The sequence below is a fragment of the Xiphophorus maculatus genome, chromosome 16, assembly GCF_002775205.1.
Source record: "Xiphophorus maculatus strain JP 163 A chromosome 16, X_maculatus-5.0-male, whole genome shotgun sequence".
NCBI lineage: Eukaryota > Metazoa > Chordata > Actinopteri > Cyprinodontiformes > Poeciliidae > Xiphophorus > Xiphophorus maculatus.
Window position 1 is genome coordinate 9,553,194 of NC_036458.1, and position 20,363 is coordinate 9,573,556.

Sequence of the window (20,363 nt, forward strand, 5' to 3'; positions counted from 1 at the left end):
TCCTCTCAAAGCTAACCAAACTGTGATGAAGCCTTCATCACAGGATGGCTCTGTGCTGCCTGAGCTGCTAGCTGTCATATTTTAAAGTTTATATTAGGAATGCACCAGCTTTTATGTGCTTTGCGAGCCTTTGTGCTAAATGAACTCCAGCCAGCAGAGAAGAGTTAATAATGCAAGAGTCGATGACTGTATTTAATCTAAGCCTGTTTAGATCTGGGATGTTTTTCCCATCTAAATGGTTTATCAAATTTATTGATCTGAAAGGGATTTCCATTTTGATGTTGAGATAAAAAAAAACATCAAAATGAGATAAAGATTCATATTTTTTGTTTGTTGCAAGTACATTTTGACAACTTCAATGCACTCACCTTCTCTCCTGACTCTCCAACAGGCCCATAAGGACCAGGCCTTCCTCTGTCTCCCTACAAAATAGAAGCATTTTATTTATTTATTTATTTTTGCTCTAGCAGAAATAGCTCATTATGTTTCCTTTTAGTCTGGCCTGCCATAAAAATCATCATAATTACTAGATAAACAATCACCTCAGGATTTATGAAGTATTTATGCATGACATGTTAATGAGTTCATATCTTAAAGACTAAATAAATACAGCAACAATGTCAAAATACCAAACAAAACTCACTATGTGTCCCTTGTTTCCTGGGAGCCCTGGCAGGCCTTCAAAACCCCTGTCACCCTGAGACATAACAAAAAAAAATGAAGGAAACAAGTGCATTAAACCTTGGAAAACACAAACACATTCGGCATTGTGTAAACATTTACAGAATTGTCTTAAAAGTCTCCCCTGGCAGATCCATCTGCTTGGAGTGTGTGTCAAAGAAGGAGAGGGTGCTTTCAGATTAGCAGCAGGTCGGCTAAAACGCTGCTTTGACTGATAAAGACCTCGTTCAGTCAGAACCAGCATCAAGGGAGGCTGATTTATTTACTAAGCTCTTCCTGCAGCTGTTATGTGTTGAGGTGTCTGGTTGTCAATAATACGTAATAGGCTCGGGGCTGGTCGATACCAAAAGGCTTACACTAGCAAGTGGAGATCGCTGGCTACTGTTAAAATACCTTTCTGCATAAATGTGTGATGTTGCTGAATTCAAGGCTAATGAGGACCGATAAAATTAATTAACATTGACATTTTTAAGTGAGTTGATTGGGCATCGTACTTTAATAGTATCTGCTGCTATTGCATTGTGGTAATATTTACCTTTGCACCTGTTTCACCAGGAGCTCCACGGCCTCCATCCACACCTGCACGTCCCTATAAGAAACTTAATCCAGTTAATGTAGGGTCTCTTTTTTTATCAGCACATTTTGCACTGTTTCAATCACAATATCCAGATAGGAAATATATCATCTGAGCACCTTCAGTACTCTAGATATCTCACCCTCTTGCCTGACTTTCCATTAATTCCAGGAGGTCCTGGCAACCCACGGGGTCCCTATGTGAGAGACGCAGGGGATAAAGCAAATGGAAAAGAGTGAAAAAAGGGGAGGCAAGAAGACTAAACAAAATCGATATTCTGAGAAAATTTGTATTATGGAAGTGCAGAGTAAGGTAGAGAAAACAGTACAGTGGGGCCGTTGTCTCCATGGTCTCCTTTGAGCCCAGGTGGACCTGGAAGACCCTACAAAATGAAACATATGTTCCCTTTTACTTGACAAACCAAACACTGTACAATCACAACAATCAAAATTAACCCCCGTTAAGAAAAAATGTGAATTATACACTTACAGGTTTTCAGACATAAATATAAACAATCAGTGAGCGTGTATTTTGTCAGGGTTAGAGATACAATGACAGAGAGAAAAGAGTGTCTAGAGTTTGAAGCTGGAGATAAAACATGCACCTTTAATGTTAGAAGATAGGCAAGGCATTGGGGTTTGGTTTAAATTTGATCAGAGTCACTTACCACTGGGCCTGGTCTCCCTGTAAGACCCAGTGGACCTGGAGGCCCCTTGAGTGACAGCTGAAAGAAAAACATATTTATCTATTATGTCACATTAAGCCAAACAAAATACTTCAAATTATATATGGAAGCAAACTATCAAAATGTAGCAAAAATGACAATGTGATCATCAGTGATCTTTTATTATGACACCAGTGAGAGGAACCTTGGTTTGTTGCAGGATAGCTTGTGCCTGTGCCTCTTGGGGAGACACTACTGGCCCCTTCTGTGAATCACCTCCAAAGTGGAACTGTTGGCAGTGAAAGGAGAAGTCCCAATGCTGAATTCCCAAATGTAAATGAAGCTCAGTCACACAGCCCCCCCTTGTGGTCATGCCAATACAAAACATTAAGGGAAAAAAGATGTGTGTGTTTTCCCAGGCATTTTGGTATGCAACAAGATCTTACTGGCAGCATTAGCAGGGTTCCTGGAGGACCCGGGATCCCATCAACCCCAGCAAGACCAGGGCGTCCCTGGGGACCCTAAAACAAGAGGACGGGAAAAGCATCAGTGATAGTGCCTCCTGTTATGGGGAGCCAACTATCTTCTGAAAACAGAAGTAATTATGCATATGATACTATTTTAAGGGACAGACCTTTCTAATCTTGGGGGCTAGAATTTGGAAAATACTGCTCAGAGTTGGGTTAAATCTCCAGGAAATTAATGTAAGGACACGGTTGGAAAAGAGCTCACTTTAGCAGATGTTTAGTCCCATCTGCCAATGCAGATTTGAACAGCCTAGATTTCAGTGACTGCTCATTTGTATTCATACATAGAAACTGGTGTGAGAGATAAGGAAAAAATGTTGTGTGTCATGATAGTTATTTATCTGAGGTTTTACATGGACAGGCCTGTGTTAGCTTCTTTTTTGAAAAAATCCATGCAAGAATCTGCCCTTTTGACCTCTGAAGTAAGAGATCAGGGTAAGATGTGTATTTTGTCATATAACTGACAAATATTTTTAACAAAACTGAGTATGGGAAAAAATATTTATGATTACTGACTCATTCATTTTCAGTTATCTCTTTAACAATTTTCTTTAGACAAAGCTATGCTTTGGATAATATGTCAAGTAAAAAATATATATTTTGAGGAGACAGCACACAAATGCCTTTGGGGGTTTGTGTGCTTGTGTACTTGGGGAGGACAGCCTCTTTATCCAGGAGCTTTGGATAGAAAATAGAATTGTCTGTCATCCATTTAATTTTTGCAAACGTAACCTTGGAGTTACAGGTTCCCCAGTCGATGTTGGTTGCTATTCTTTTCCCATGGGTTTGCCGATGCAAACAAGATCTAAGAAGACAGCCCAACTTTCAAGCTAGCCTGTGTGAGACCCACAGTACTACTGCTAACCATTGCTTTTGTTTCCAGTACCTGAGCTGAAACGGAGATTCTGGATGCAGCTGCTTTCACCACCAGCTTCTGAGAGGAAACAAAACCCTAACCAAGCTCTACAGCCCATTCGAACCATAGCGGAGCCGGCCATGTTGTAAGTATCTTATGCATTTATATGGTGTTTTTGCATTAAAAACTTAAGAACTGTTCAGAATGGAGCAGGTCATGCATGCTGTGGCTAACGTTACCATAGATTTTGGATTGTTAGGACTTAATTCCAGGGAGTTTTTAAATCACCAATAGTCTACCAAGGTTGAGCTCATCTCTTTTTATGGATCTTTTCCTTAATCTTCTTGCCACTAAGTTGCATAAAATAGCAATAAAACGTTTCAAAAATGTCCCTCTTTTTAAGCTCGCAGTAGCTAAGCTAAATATGGTGACAATGAGGTCACACTGATAAGAGCCAATATTCCTGAGTGTGATGAAGAAGAATTGACCTTCAATCAAACTAAGTTCAGTTTATTCAGTTATCTTAAGTCACAATGATAAAATAGAAAATATGTAGTATTTTTATTCCAATCACATAGATTTAATGTCAATAACTTACTGTCCTAATTTATTCCAGTTGCAAAATAAGACAGTCAATTTCAGTTTAATAGTTCCTCCTGTAAAAGGTGAATCTCAAATCACTGTAAACAACTGTGTCCTGCAATCTCTGATTTGTCACAGAACTGTAAGCCACACTCACCAGATCACCTGGATCTCCCCTGGGTCCTGGAGGGCCTGTTGGTCCAGCTGGCCCAGGAAGTCCCTGTAAACAGACCAGTACTTTGCCAAGAACTAACAAACATGGCTATGTTGCAATATAAACTTTACTTGAACAATAAATGTTTTTGATTCTCCAAGTGCTTAAAAAACTTTTGTAAAACTCTCCTGCTCAGCTAGTTTACGATGGTGCACCGATTTCCACATAATCTGTGCAAGGGCACCTCAATGAATTTAAGTTTAATGTTTATGTATTTCTGGAATTCAATTTAAAAAGTGATGTATTATAAAGATTCATTACACAAATAGCTAAACATTTCAAGCACTTATTTCTAATGATTTTGTCCTTCAACTCACAAAAAAAGCTATTTCTCAGAGCACTACAGTGTTGCATAAGACAAATAAAATATAAAGGTCTCACTAAGCCACACCTCAACCACAGACAACGACAGAAACACCTTATCTGCGTTTGTTGCTCAGTTGTCGACAATTCCAGTAAAATTTTAAGTAAAATGTTGAATTTAATTTGTAAATTAAAGTCCCAGAGTCTAGAAGAAGAGTGGAGATACACAAAATACAAGTGGGTTGAGGTGTTCAGTGTGACATTTCCACAGTCTGTGATTATTTGTGGAGCCATGCACTCTGCCGGTGTTGGTCCACTACATTTTATTAAGCCCAATGTCAGCACAGATGTCCAACAGAAAATTTTAGAGCACTTCATGCGTCCCTCTATTGAAATTGTTTGAAATAAATCTCTATGTGCAAAAAGTATATATAATAAGTTTATGTTTTTATAAAATATTTGAACTTTTTAATTCAACTAATTAATTAAATTCAGGAGCTGAATTGCTATTTTTATAGCAATAATTCACAACTGATTAAAATCAGCTGTGATTTTAATGTAATTCATTATTCAAATCAGTTTAAAAAGTGTTAAAGAAACACTTTAACACAAGAAAGACTGCATCGATTCATTGACTTGCTGTATTCCTTCCTCCTCAATGATTAATTTTTTCAATGCATTTTCATGCGAAACATTTTTGATTTGTCATTAAGTTATAATCATTTTGATGCAGTTGTTTAATATCTGTGTCTTACCTCTGGGCCTGGTGGACCTGGGGGTCCTTCCACTAAGAAACCCTAGAAACAAACAAACTGCATGTAATGTAGATTCAGAAAATACAGTATTCTTCACTTGCACACATAACTGGAACTGCTGTACTATTAAATTGAACCCCCAGCAGCTCACCGGTTCAATAATAGCTGGTTCTCCTTTCTGGCCTTTCTCTGCTCTGAGTATAGCCTGTAGTGAAGAAACAATAGATACAAATTCCTATAAATGACTCAAAGGAAGCAAGAAAAAAACATAACTTTCCAATTTAAGCACCAGATTTACCTCAACATCCAGTGTCTCAGCTCTTTCCCGCTCTGCAAAGTCAAAGTCATCTTCATATATTTCATATTCTTCATACTGTGTGTCGTTCAAAAAATCTTCGTATTCAAGAATATGCTGAAATGTTAGGAACTTGTTAGTGAATGAATTCCTCAGCATTTTTATTCTGGTGTGAAGTCACCTATTTTATTGCATTTTATGTGATTTGTCCTACCTCGTAATCAGTAATATTCGGAACCACAGTTACTGTAGAAACTGAGAGGTCTTCATGTAAATTTCCATAAATGTCGTCTTCATACTCCACCACCAGAGGTGAGTTCACTGCTGTGATTTCCTGCTGGCCAGCACACAGTTTCAAATGAGTCATCATGAAGGCAAACCAGAGAGCACTGAGACCTCTCTGAGAGACGCAGTGGCTCCCTGCAAAGGCAAATCTTTAAAGAACAACGAATGTTAGGGAAAAAGGGTGATTTCATTAAAATGTGTTGGATAACTGAGACACAGGTGGGCAGTTAATTACAACACAGAAGTGTAATTAGCTGACAGACTAGAACAGATTCATGTGACAACTGGAAGAGACTGACAGAAAACGGTGGGAACAGGAAAACGTCACTTGACAAGCTGGAAATAACAAACATGGAGGAGTCATACAAAATATTTTTTTATTAGAGAGAGAAGTTAAAACCTGGTAGCATTATCACGAGTCGTTGTGGCATGTCCTTAATTAGCCACCATCCAAGCACAGAATTAATTTTGAGTGAACTTTAAGATATGTAATTACTGAGAAGAATTTTGAGATTTGCTTCTGTGTGTTTTCCAAAATTACAAATAGACATTCAGTAAAGATTAAGCACTTTTTTTTGTTAATTAGGATGCAATACCCGAATTTGCTGGATGAAGATGAAGATTAGGTGATGAGTAGGATGGTGCTGGTTAGTTGTGATAAGCAACTCAAGTGACAAGAAGAGGAAGAGGTGTTCGCTACGGTTAGAAGGGCAGTGTCTGGTTAGAACCACAAATGGTTGGAGGGTATTAGAGTGGATAACATCTACTGATAGATTTGTCTACCTCCTTGATAAGCTTTGATATAGGCAGTGAACTAGGCGGCACCACGGTGGGGCCCTCAGGGATGAAGTCAGGTTTATGCGTTGGCATCACCGTGGTGGTTTGGTCAGTGGGGAGAAGAGTTTCAAAGTCGCCCTCAGTTTGTGGTAGTTCTGTGGGCTGGAAAGGTTCCTGTGGCTGAAACTCAGCAGGTGTTGTAGTTACTCTGAGAAAGTCTTCCTCTGGACCCTTCTCTTCATGCTTCTTCTTTCTGGACCCCTTCTTGCCCTTCCCTTTGCCTTTGCGTTTTCCTTTAGAGCTTTTGTGCCTCTTCTTTTTGTTTTTTTTGCCTCTTCTGTCCTTCTTAGAGAGCTTACTTGGTTCAGTTGGTTGGCCACTTTGCATTAACTCAAGATGAGAGTTCTATTGTCAAATGTTGAAATGCAGAGCAGAAGCAAAAGTGGAAAATGGAAAAACAAAAACAAATAGTACGGTAAATAAAAAACACAACAGAGCTCTGTTCATTCCATCCTTTGTTGATGAAAAGAATATGGAACAACTTATTAACCTGCAAACATACTAAAACAACCAGTGAAACAATGAAAGACCCTTGTGGTAACTTTTGAAGAAGCTGAAGAGATTTAAAGGTCAGGTAGAAACAGGAACTTGATATAAAAACTATTAGTCATTCACTCCATAAGTCTGACCTTTACAAAGAATTTCAAAAAGGAAGCTATTGTTTAAAGGAAACCATAAGAAGTCCTGCTTGCATTTTGCCACAAGCCATACAGCTAACATGTGGAATCATGTGCTCTGTCTAGTTAAATGAGACCGAAATTTAACTATTTATCATCGTGAAGAGCTATTTGTGGAAGAAAAGTTTGACTGCACATCACCATTCTCATTGTGGAACATGATAGTAAAGCCAGATGGTTGGATCAAAAGATGGAATGGGAAACCTGAAGATTTGTCTTCTTCCAGCAGGATGACGACACTAAACAATGACATGGTTTAGATCAAAGTATTTGATTCATGTTTTGGAATGACACAATTAAAACCTAGTGCTAAATCTAAATAAAGACTTGCAAATTTGATGTTCAGAGGTGTTTTTCCTCCAATCTGACTGAGTTTGAGCTGCCTTCCAAAAGAAAGGGCCGAATGCAGGAGAGGCATACAACCAAAAGACATGCAGTTATTATAGCAGCAAAAAGGAGTTGCTGCTGACTCAGTGCCTCTGAATACAAATGCACAACAAATCTTCAGATTTTACCTGTAAAAAAAAAGCTTTTCATAGTTTTTCTTCCTCTACCAATTTCTGCTCCACTTTAAGTTGGTCTGTCACATTACATTCAATAAAGCCCTATGAAGCTTGCTTCTGTAGTGTGAGAAATATGTGCTAAAGTTGATATTTATTATCATCATATGCAATGGATTACTTTCAAAGACTTTGTGTATGATCCAACAAATGTTAAAACTATCATTGTTCCTGAAAAAGTATGTCCCTTTACTGAGAGATCTATGATGCATGTCACTTATCTGACTGGCCTGCACCTGAAAATGCTGCTGAAGGCAAAACCTGTGAAATGTGACATGTGACATGATTTAGATCCGCTGGTAAACATGGTCAGTGAGTGAGAGTGGGATGGGAAGTAGGTCAGTCTGGTGAGAGATGTGGACACGCTCTGGATTAAGAGCTTCTCATTCAGCTGTATTTAAATGAAAGGCAGCTGTGTGACTACCAAGATGGCCTCATTCTTCATTCCTTCATCGATGACCAGACGCATTGTGCGCTGTTCATTTATTTAATTATTCCTATGTACAAAACATGAGCTGAATTAAAACTATGTGCTTCCTGAAACCCGTCCACATGCACAGCTGCGTCTTTTCCCCTTATCTCTTTCATTTATCACCACAAAACCATATATAATCATCTTTATCCCTGATAAAATCTTTTTTTTTTACATGCCTCGAGGAAAGAATGAGCTGTTGAGTCATTTGCTTCTGGCTTGCTGTACAGATGTGTGGTCGGATGTGTGTTCTTTTTGGCTTTCCTTTCCTGTTTTCGTGTTTTAGTGTGAGAGTGTGACCTGCCAAAAGTGCACCTGATATTAGAAATGCTTCCATGCTGGCTGTATTTCAAAACAAGCCTCAACAGCTGGTGTATTCCCTCTTTATCTCAGTACAGTTTCTTTGCAGACACACTTTGCAACACACAACTGTGTCTAATGGTAAGCTAATACTTTTTTGAGTAGTTTTATGATATGCAGGATTCACCAAACCCTTTTCAATAGCCAAGGGGACTTGGAGTCGGATGCAATAATCAGAAGCCTGCAGTGTCTCTTAGACCATATTATAAAAATCATGATCTCTAAACATCCAGTAAAAAAACTTGACAATACAGGAAATTCAAAATACAGTGCAAAGTTTTATAAAAAACTTTCATATTTCACTAATAAGTGTTACGAGTTATAAAGGGCAACAGCATCTTAGAGAAAATGTAGTTTCGAAACAAAAAATGTTGAAATTTCTAGATTAATTTCACATTTTACTGGAAATAACTTGGATATCCTCTGATATAAAAAGGTTGTAAACTTGCAAAATATATATATATCATTTTCCATCACTAAAAGCATATATTTGCAATAGATATACTCTGACATTGTGAATTCAGAAATGTGCATGGAAATTCTCAGACGTTTACTAAGATTTTAAAGTCAGACATGACACATCTAGATATTACCAAAGTGTAAGTGGTACATTTGGGCTCTTTTCCTTGCAAATCTGGCAAATATGTGAAATTAATCTAGAGCTAAACTGTGCAAACATAGCTTTTTCTGATTAGCATTGCTAGGTCTCTTGCAGTACTGACCTCCTGCTGGTCCAGAGTTTGACTGGTGTATGGCAAAGCCAAGTCACAATCTGGTATGAAGTTCACACAATAGTTGCCAGCAGCCTGGGGGTCATCCACAACCATCAGCTGCTGAATATCTCCCTGAAATCAAGAAATCAAAAATGAATGCTCAATTTAAATAAGTGATAAAAAAAAAACTGCTACAAAGTGAAGAACTATTTTCGATACACCTTAAGAATGGGCTGTTAATCATTTGGCTAAATCAAAGTGTCAGACTGATAAAATTGATAGCATGGACACAGACAATTGCTCGCAGTGCTCCTATAGCCCCAGGAGGGGGTTCTTTTTTGTGCAAGAAACAGTCAAAAAGCTTTCTCTCACACCCCCTTGTCAGGACCTTTAATTCCCCATTGTGCCCTCCAGGCATAATGCCAGAGCATATTTACAAACATGGACAAAGACAGCAGTGCTGCACCCTGCAGCTCTGAGCCCACAGGCTCCACTCGCTTTAGCATCTGCACATTCAACATCTCCTTATAAGAATACTGAATTCTTCGTGGCTTTTAAAGGACTAGAAGAATTTTTTTTATTTATGCTGTGAAAGAACATTAGGTTACATCTCAAGTAATAATTGATCAAGGACAATAGTAAACTCAATGCTTCATACAGCAATGTTACAAGAAATACCACTAAAAAAAGTATTTGCTCTGTTATGGATTTCATTTGTTGTTTTGTTGCACTTAAATGTTTCATATCATCAAACAAATTAGAGCAAGTATCCAAGAAAATTAGCATGAATAAATACAAAATGTAGTTTCTAATGATAGTTAAATTATTTTAAGGAGGAAAAAGCTAATCTAACTAACCCGGCCCTATGTGAAAAAACTGCAATTGTACCCGTGTTAAATCATGATTTAACTCTGATGAATAAAATATTTTTGGAAAGCTGAGTTAAATTTTACAAGTCATAATCAAGCCTGATTACTGTTAGACTGTATAATGAACATGTAACTCTAAATAAACCTGGAAGAAAACTTGAAGTTAGCCAGGGGGTCTCAGTCTTTTAATAACATGAATCACCTCAGCAAGTTCTCCAAGTCCTGAAACTTTGACAGATATTTTAAAGTATTAGTATTACAGGACCTGGCCATCTTAATTTTAGAGTTTCATCATAAAAACAAAAGAGGAAAAAAATCCTATATATTGAATATACTGTAGTTTAACAGTGCATTCCATTTTCACTTAGAAGTTCAAAGTTCCAAGTTTGAATTGAACAATTAACAGAAATGACACTGTAGTTTAAAATCTGATTCAGGAAATTGGTAGTTTCTAACTTACCATAACCTGAAAATCCAATGTGGCAGCCATGTTTTAAACCCTCAAAATACTTAGCATCAAAATCTTTCTATTTGTACTTGTGATTATTTGTTTCTCATTAAATCTTTCTTACTGAGTACTATGCAATGTGCTGCAGTAAATATCTCTGCAGCTTCTTGAGTTCAGAAGCTGCAGAGAAATGCGTAGTTGTTAGCTTGCACTGTTAACAGTAGTTAGCCACATCACTGAGCACAAGAATTCACAAATCTGTTTTTTAGGAAAAGGAAAATGGTTCCTTTGAATTTGATGTCAAATCCAGATTCAAGTTCTAACATCAAAGCTAAGTGGCACCACAGTTTAAATGTTTCCCTGCTTTAAAATGCCTGATTCAGCTGATTGTAGCAAGGAAACGCCTAAAACATGCAGGGCCGTGTGCCTTGGGGACCAGGGTTTGGAAACACTGATCTAAAGCACTGTAGGCCTCAGTTTAGCTCAGTGTTCATGATCCAACAGCAGAAAACAGCCTGGGTAAAACTGGCATTCATGGAGTTTCATCTGCTGTAAAATATCTTGACAATCTCCACAACATTCTGACACATATTGTGTGCACTAACAAGCCAAAGCTGTAACTTTTGGCAAGTTGTTCGTCTCTCTACATTTAGCATTAAACTAACAAAGCATTTCACAAACAAGCATCACAAGACAAGTCAATCATGGAAGTTGCAGAGTGATACAATGTGGCTCCTTTTAATGGGACTCCATTAAGACCAGTGCAATTTACCACAACAGATTGAACCATAAAATATTATTAATGCCAGTTGTTTACACCAAGTGTGACACAAACAGATACCAAATTTAGGGGGTAATAAAATTTTCACACATTATGCTATGTTGGTTTGGATGCCTTTTTTACTTTATAAAAGAAATAATCGCTTGAAAACAGCAATTTGTTATATTTTCTGACACTAACATTTATTTTATGACCTGAAAGATTTAAGTGTGAAAAGAAATTAAAAAAGAGGATAGAGAACCGGGGATGAATACTTTTTCACAGCTCTGTGAAATCCAGATTTGTTTCTGAATTTAATTGTAAAATAATTATTGGGAAAATGTTAAAAAGTAAAAGTCAAAAGGTCACTTTGCTTGCTGTTTGACAGCAGTATACTAGTGAAAGGAGTCACACCCTTTGTAAGCATAACTGTCAGGTGAAATGGTAAACTGGGACAACTGAGCAGGAATGTGGGATAAATTATATTTGATTGAAACCTTGATATTGTTTTAATTAATGTCCCATTGTAATCTCTTTTACTGGATTTAGCAGCCACAGTTCAAATAAATCCAAAGTAATAACATCACTCTTTCACAACACCTGAAACAGCTCAAGACAATCTTTGTCAGCAAAATATGGTCATGCATAGTCTTAACTGCAGAGCAAAAGGATAAACCTAGGATTGACTATTCAAACCGCATTTTATGCTTTCAAAACATCAAACATAAAAGGAGTACTTATCCAATTATTCTTCCTGTTTTGGCCACAAGCCAGATCCAAGGAAATAAAATGTTTGCACTCAAAGGTGAGAGACAAAGAAGAAAGAAAAGCAAATGGGAGCTAATTCAAACTAATCCAATCACAATTTGAAATCAAAGGAAATTCTCATCTGCACTTTTCTTGTGTTTTTAACCCCTCTTGAAAAGCACAAGTCATAAAGCTAATGTGCTCCATACTCTGTTTAGTATAAGGCACGACATCTGAGGAGGAATTGCATAAAGAAAACACATCATCTGAATTAGCATTCAGTTTTTGTGTTGTTTTTTTTGGCAAACACTATGTTGTTTTTTTATCCACTGCCTCCCTAAAAGCCTGCAATCATATTCACCCATGTCAGAAGAAACTGAACTCTCAGTGAGGAGGAGGAGCAGTAAGGCCTTCTGACATGCCTTAATCAGATCAGGAAACAATCCCTTCCTGCACAATATGTGGATAAGATAACAAGAGTTAAACTTTTTTTGCCTAAGTTGCAACAATTGCTACATTTAAAAAGCTGACAACCATGTTGAATAAGTTTTTGATGGTGCAAACATCACATTTGCTCCACAATGTTATGCACTGTAATAGTTGTTTCAACATGCCCAGCACACTAGGCCAATAACTCTCTTATTGCTGTACTGTTTGAAACAGAATGGATCAAAATTTCCTAACAATGCAATCCAGGTTTGGATCTTATCTTCACAGTCCGTGTACTGGAGGCATACAGCAGCCAAAACTAAAACACAGCAGGGCCAAATTGATGTTTATTTTACTGCAACTCCAAGCAAAAATACTGAGTTTGTGTAGCAGTTTGTAGGCAATCTGGAACCAATAGGCGGACCACAGTCCCTGTGCTCCCACACTAAGGTCCCATGATGGGAGAACTGGGCCAGAACATTGGCCACCTCCCCAGAACCAGGGCCTGGGAACAGAGGCCCAGAGGTCAGCCTGCTTAACTTCTCTCCCTATGGTACCAGCCTCACCCAATATATAGAACTCTGCTGTTGAAATACAACATAAAAATTAAAAGAATACACAATTTAATTTAAAACAAAAAAAGGGAAAAAAACACAGAGACCAGTAAGGGGGTTCTTTAATTTAGAATTAGAATATACAGTATATATATATATATATATATATATTTGACCTCAAAAAGTTTATTGACTGACATAAAGGATGATTTGGATGACACATAATACAGATTGACTTTAACGTATTAGTCATAACCACAAATCGGATGTGATCATCATCATGACTCTTCGCATAAGATGATAAATTAGGGCATCAGAGTGTTTTTGGGCCAAAGCCAAAAATTAAGAGGTCTTGGTTGCTTTTGAAACGGGAAATTTATGCTGCCCACAAGGAGACACATTTCTCAAGTGGGATTTAAAGTAATTACATAAACTGGAAAGCTACAGTCACTGTCTACAAGGGAGGGGGGTGGAGGTGAGGGGAACAGTGTGGTGTGCCCTTATTTAACCTCAGGCAGCTGATGTTAATTAAGGGCACAAATGGTAAGATGTTAATTTGTGGGCAAAGGTAAAAATGAAGTGTTGACAATGCATACAAACCCAAAAAGCTACAAGTTCATAAGAAGACAATATGCAAGAAGAAAGAAACTAATAAAACCATATCAAGCAAGGAAAAATCTGTTTGCAAATAAGTATTCTGATCTATCATTTTTTTCAAGAATTTCTATTGCTTTGTTGTCATTGCAACTAAGAATAAAAAAACTCCCTCTGCACATTCACAAAACCTTTTAACAGGTACAGAATCTTATCTTAAGTCTCTCTATCTTCCATTTTCTTCTGTACTCCATTAGGAGGACTCTGAGCCCTGAGGACATGGAAGGGGAAGGGGCTTGAGCTGATCTCAATTTCATGCTGTTGGTTAGAGATTTAGTTGGGCCTCATTGGGAATGACAATGGAGAAGGTTGAGTATTATCATGGGAAGCACAGAGAATGACTGACAGTAAAGGTTACAGCAGTGAAAAAGGGAACTGGTGAGACACAGAGTTTGATTTGATACTCCCCGAGTGAGCTTTGCTGCATATTAATACATTTGTGGCCATTCATGTTAATGTAAAAAGCCTGCCTGTTTCATTTTGCAGAAATCCCTTAAATAGTAGAGATTAAGCTATTTATTGTTGCAGTCACACTACCAAGATTCCCCATGTGCAATGTCAGATCTTTAAATTAAAGCTAGCATTGGCTTTGCATGAAAATTAAACTGGACAAGTTACCATTTTCCTTCTTAAACATAATATTTTCTTCTGACAGTCGTTTCTTTACAGTAACAATTGACAAACAACTCATATGTCACCCACATTCTACAAAATTATCTTAACAAATTATTTAAAGCCTCGAAGTCTGAACTTGATTCAATTTTGTCATTTTATAACCACAAACTTTTTGCACTTTATTGTGATTTTGTGTGATAGATCAACACAAAGTATGGTTTGACTGTAAACTGTTAGGAAAAGAACACATGATTTAATTGTTTTAATAAATAAAAAAATGACGGTTCTCTTAAAGCTGCAAGTCTATTTTCAATTACCAAGATTACTCTGTAGTTAGTGTAGCACTTTCTCACTTTCACAGCAAAACATCCCCGAAGTGTCAACTGGTATCTATCATGTTTAACAGTGGCAATTGTATATTCTGGGTGATGTGTAGCTCTAGCTCTGTCCATAAAAGAGCATTCAGCATATAAACCAAAGGGTTCAAACTTGAAATGTGTTTAAAAGTGTAACAAATATGTTTGTTACACTTTAGATAAGCTCCGCTTTTGCTTTTTAATGTCTTTCTTATTGCCACAGTTCCAAAAAGGCCACATTTCTGCAGCATACCATTAACAGAACCTATGCAGCTCCTCCAGAATTACCATGGGCCTTTTCTCTGCTTCTTTAATTAATTCTCTCCTTGCTCAAGCTGTGAGTTTTTAACAACATATGTCTCGTGTGTTGTTTGGACTTCATGAAGCTTTTTGGTCACTGATCTTCTCAAGCAAACGTCTGAGATCATCACAAAACACCTGTATTTAAATACTTAGATTATATTACAAATCTGCATTATGATTACTAATTAGGTGACTTCTTAAGGCAACTGGTTACACTGGAAAGGATATTAATTTAAAAAGGTACTGACTACAATTTGTTTTATATAAAAACTTTTTAAAAGCATGTGTTGTTTCCTCACCACTTCCGATTTATCCATTACCTTGTGCAGATATATTGGGTATATCTTTTATTCTTTAGAAATTAAGTGTCATTTTGTGGTTTTAATGCGACAAAATGTAAAAACAAATCCCAGAAGAAAGAAGTTACTGTAGATCATGTTCAATGGGATCTATGTGGCAGTACTAATAAAAGTTGCAAATTCCCAATTTGCCATAATTAAACTGGAACTGTGTAGATATAAGTAAGAAAAAAAATCAATTAAAATATTGTTTAAAAACTGGTGCAGTGGAACACATAATCTAACTGTATTAATAACTAGTTTAAATCCCTGTTGTTTAAACTACTTGACCATTTTAAAACCACATATGTTTGTAGCACTTTAGATAAGCTCCACTCCATCTGGTTGTTTTTTTAAAACAACCCTGAGAGGTTTCCAAATGAAAGAATAAAATAGGTCATGCATGATCACCAGGAAGTCCCCAACTGAGCCTTGTCATTTAATGTAGACTATATAACCCCAGCAGAATAAGCTTCCCACACACATGCAACACAAAAATAAGAGACGTAAAGTTTTAGACAATTTCTTTTGTTTAAACCACCACAAAAATTCACTCAGAACACAGAACTGCTGCTGCTTAGAGGGTCACAGCACACAATACAATCACATTGTTTATTCTTAGTATCTGCCAAACCAGATCTGCTGAGAAGAGATCTAAACATAATAGAAAAAAAAGCAGTAGAGTAACTATGAGTCCGACCCTGAAATGAACTGTTTTCATCTATTTTGTGGTCATGCTCTTTCATAATCTCGTACCTCGAAAACTTCTTCATCCAGCAGCCGTGTTCCAAAAACAATAACTCCCTCAGTGCTGACCACAGCATCGTCCCCCCGTTGCAGATCCAGAGTTTCCACCTTCTGGCAGTCCAAGTAAAGGGTCACAGTCTTGTCAAGAATGCTGTAGGCTATCCTGTGCCATCTGAAACATCAGCCAGAAAGAATTAACACAGGTTAGTTCTTAAAGGAGGAGTTTATTTGTTTGTGTCCATAGAAAATGCCCAATTTATCCCAAGTCTTTAACATATATTGCAAAGCATTTAGACAAGACAATTTGACTATGAATCTCATGTTGAGTTTGGTTAAGATTAATAGAATTAACACATGAAATCAAACTAACAGCTTAGTTCTGTCAGATCACTTGGTGTCATATATAACAGGGAGGATAAGGCCTTCATACTACCCACTTTCCATCTGCTGTGTTGATCTTCCTGAAAATAGGATACTGTTGTGGAGTGGGCTGCCCATGCTGGTCTTCGTACACAAAGACAGGGGACCGACCCACCTCGAGCCCCACCTGCTGCACCCCCTGGTCATCATACACTGAAAAAAGGAAGAACTGGGAGCCCTTTTTAGCTCTTACGGTAGCCATCAGGGAGAAATTCTCAGGAAAAGTGGAATCTGCAGGTGGAGGAGCAGAGAGGAGAGTTGTTAAGAAATGAAGAGCGGGGCACAGCAGGGAGCACGCATTTCATCATCTGCTGGGAAGGACCTGGATAATGATGAAAAATATTAACCATGAAAAGACGAAGCGTAGAAGGGGGGAAAAGTAGGTGAAGTTCTGTCACATATATTATGCTTTACAGAGTCAACATTCGCACATATTCTGTACATCTTAATGTTTTCAGACATTAAAGGAAATGATTGAGAGCCCCATGGTTGAAGTGGATTAAGAGGATTTTCTGTGTGTTGTCATATAGAAGGGGAAAAAAAGTCTAGACAGTACCATGGAATAGCTGTTTAGTGGGAGTGCTGAGCTGGATCTTTTTGATCTTGTAAGCCAGGTCCGCCTCCTCCGTGCCCCTCCTGCTAGTGCAGAAACCAGCCTCCAAGGAAACCCCCTCCATGTTCTCTGACAGCCCGAGAACTCGCAAAACATCAACAGGATCAGCTGTGAATGGAAACCAAGAGAAAATGAACCATCTGTCCATGGTATTAAAGGAATCTGAGAAAACATGGAGTTATTTCATGCTCACACACTCGTAAATTCAACCATTTCACACAACTTAATGCACTTTAATAAATTATGTCTTGGTGTCTGTTTGTCCCTCCATCTAACATTGCATGAAAAAAAAATTTACAAAACACTTTAAGACAGAAAGTGTTGTAGCATATGGGAGAATGCTTTTATCTTGTCAGCTCAAAACTACAATTTTGCCTTTGCGACAAGCCGCTTTTTTGTCTGGCTCAGCTAAATACTAGTTGTTACTTGTCCGATGAGCAGGTCTTATTGTGGCTGGTAGCTGGTTTTAATGTGTGGTGCCTTCCTGCTTCCTGTGAGTCAATAAAAAAGATGAGGTCCCCTGCGATGTGGTGGCAGGTGGTCTGGCTTCTGTGGATGTTATTATAGCATAAGAGGTGGTACCCAGACTAACCTGTAATTCTGTAATTCTCTTAGTACAGCTGACACCTGCACAGATCCCCCTGTGCCAGCCAACAATGACACATCTGGATTCCATTTAAATTAATCTACACCAGTCATCCTCAGTTTTACATGCCACAAACAAATAAAGGAATGAGTTATTTTTTTCATTTTGTATTTTTTGCAAGCCCAGTAACATAACAATTGTTTAAATTCATTTTCCGAACCATAGATGATCAAATAATGTTTATTACAGTAACTTTATCCCCTGCAGTTAAGGGATTCCTTCAAGACGTCAGATTCCCTGTTTACAATGAGCCTGTGTTTTATTTGCAATTCGCTGCTCATGTTATTAGATGTATGCTGATAAAGTGCAGTCGTGAGCATTAGCCAGGATCAGAGCTTTGTGCGCAGCCAGTCTCCCACCAGCTGCTACAGAGCGTGGCTCAGCACTTTGCATTCCCAGCATCTGAAATGAGGATCCTAAACCCAAATTGCCTCCTGAAACTCTTGCTGCTCAGAGTTTGCCTTTTATTCTCCTCGTTAATTAAACATGTGGGGAGAGTTTACTATTGCCCAGACACCGCTTGGAGAAAAACACAGCATTACATTTTATGGCTTTATTTATTTGCAAAGCAGACTCCGTCTTTCTTTTTTTTCCCCAAACATTTTTAACAGCTCCATCGCCCTCAGCTACCTCACATTAGAGGTTGTTGGTAGATAAGGCAATAAATTCTAACTATGTTCAACAATAGAAAACATGATCTGATGGGGCAAATGTTGACTATATAAAGAGTAATACACACCATTCAAATCAAATCATTACAGAAATAGCAGAAAATGGCAAAAACTAAAGCATTTCTTTAGCTTGAACAGTAAAGTACTGTTTGAAAAGCTTCAGTTGCAAAATAATCAATTCAAGTAACATCATTTTAATCAAGCTTATGTTTTATAAATATCCACATCATGCAATTTTGTACAATACACCTGAGAAGTATCTTCTCCTGCAAACTTTTGCCGACAATTGAATCCAAAGTCCGGAGGCCTCAGTGTGATACACAGCAGAATTTTTCTTCTTATATAATATATTTCTGCAGGAAGTCAGCGTTTTGGTGGCACTGGGAAATTTATTGACAATGAAAGAAATATTTTGTGTGGGCTACTGTTTGCAGTCATGTAGCAGAGCTGTGATGGGCCAAAAAAACCTGGCAGGACAGCAAAAAAAGAGACAGCTTGGACTTTGTCGTAGGCCTTTCAGAGATTTCCTATAACTGTCACTTTCCAGAGGAAAAGTGCTAATTCAGCAGTGGTTAAATATTGCATGTACTTATAAATACATGAGTACATGCATTGCTATGTTAGGCAGAGCAATGCTGATACTTGAACTACTTAATGGACGAAGGATTTTTTTAAACTAGCTTGATCATTTTAATTGCAAATATAAAGTAAATAATGCCTAGCAAACCAAGACCAGTTGGTTTTATTTGAACTGTTAAAACAGTAAGTAAATAATTTGCCACAGCATAAATACAAAACAAACCCGTAACCTGATTTTTTTGTTATGAGCAGTATGAGCATTTTGTCACTAAACTAAAAGTTAGCTTTTCCTCTCCCCAAACATCAGAATCCAATTCAAGTCCAAAACAATTGACAGTGAGGAAGAGAAGTCATAAGGCCCTGATGTTTGTAACATTGCTCCCTTGTGATGATCTTAAACAGAAGCAGCATGGGGTTAATTAATTTAAAAGAAGCTGACCGCCAAACTATATCAGCACCTCACAAAGTTACTTTAATCTTATCTATTTGAACTATCCAACAAAGACATAAAGCTGTAAGTTTTGAATATTACCATTTTCTCCAATTACGTTTGAGGGTGACAAAAGATTGTTGACCTCTAACACTCATATATCAATAAATGAATAATAAAAATCTGTATCTAACTCACAAAGAGACATCTGAAGCAAGCAGCAGACACTGTGTGTTTCCAATAAGTAGTCAGGATGACACCTGTAATTAGATTTGGGTTGAATCATAAGATTCCAACAAACCAATGTACAAAAACCTCATTGGTATGGGTGTGTGTGATGCTGAGAACCTGGATATAAAATATCCACCAACCTGTGGAGACGTCAGTGTAAAAGCTATTGATGCAATGTGAAAAGCTTATTAAAGAGTTTTACCCTTGTAAAATAAAAACAGCCTATTCCACACAAGCATCAAGAAAAAAAGCCCAGAGAAATGGAAGGCTGCCTTTAGAAGTTTGGATACGCGCAGACATCAGTGAAAGAATGTTATCGTTTCCATGCTTAAGATCCATTGAGTCAGTGTGAGTTATATAAATTCTAACAGCTTCTTTACCTTTCCTGCAGCACTGTCTGAACAAGTTTCACTCGCATCTCATTATTCTTTGTTGCAATGTCCTTACCTCCCCTTTCAACTTATGTCAATTCAGAGAAAGTTGGGAAGGTTGAGCAAGGATAAAAAAAAGATCCAAATCTTCAAAAGTTCTGGAATTCTACTGATAAATAAGCTGTGCATGAAGCAACTGTGCTACATGACTTAAATTTCACAAACTC

General features: G+C 37.6%; 1 protein-coding gene across 2 annotated transcripts in view; it reads right to left on the bottom strand.

Annotated features, from left to right (window-relative positions):
* LOC102216797 (collagen alpha-1(XI) chain) overlaps nt 1-20,363 on the bottom strand; it is a 52,375-nt gene that overhangs the window by 26,214 nt on the left and 5,798 nt on the right. The window contains exons 2-19 of one of the 2 annotated variants that reach the window (XM_023348934.1): nt 17,152-17,316; nt 16,613-16,826; nt 16,185-16,347; nt 9,365-9,487; nt 6,520-6,918; nt 5,666-5,785; nt 5,455-5,568; nt 5,308-5,361; nt 5,157-5,198; nt 4,042-4,104; nt 2,366-2,440; nt 2,125-2,208; nt 1,923-1,979; nt 1,584-1,637; nt 1,398-1,451; nt 1,217-1,270; nt 644-697; nt 369-422 (exon numbers count right to left, since the gene is read on the bottom strand). In XM_023348934.1, the coding sequence (XP_023204702.1) occupies nt 369-422; nt 644-697; nt 1,217-1,270; nt 1,398-1,451; nt 1,584-1,637; nt 1,923-1,979; nt 2,125-2,208; nt 2,366-2,440; nt 4,042-4,104; nt 5,157-5,198; nt 5,308-5,361; nt 5,455-5,568; nt 5,666-5,785; nt 6,520-6,918; nt 9,365-9,487; nt 16,185-16,347; nt 16,613-16,826; nt 17,152-17,316 (1,943 nt within the window). Of the gene's footprint in view, nt 1-368; nt 423-643; nt 698-1,216; nt 1,271-1,397; nt 1,452-1,583; nt 1,638-1,922; nt 1,980-2,124; nt 2,209-2,365; nt 2,441-4,041; nt 4,105-5,156; nt 5,199-5,307; nt 5,362-5,454; nt 5,569-5,665; nt 5,789-6,519; nt 6,919-9,364; nt 9,488-16,184; nt 16,348-16,612; nt 16,827-17,151; nt 17,317-20,363 lie in introns of both variants that reach the window. The other variant, XM_023348932.1, reaches the window with a different exon arrangement.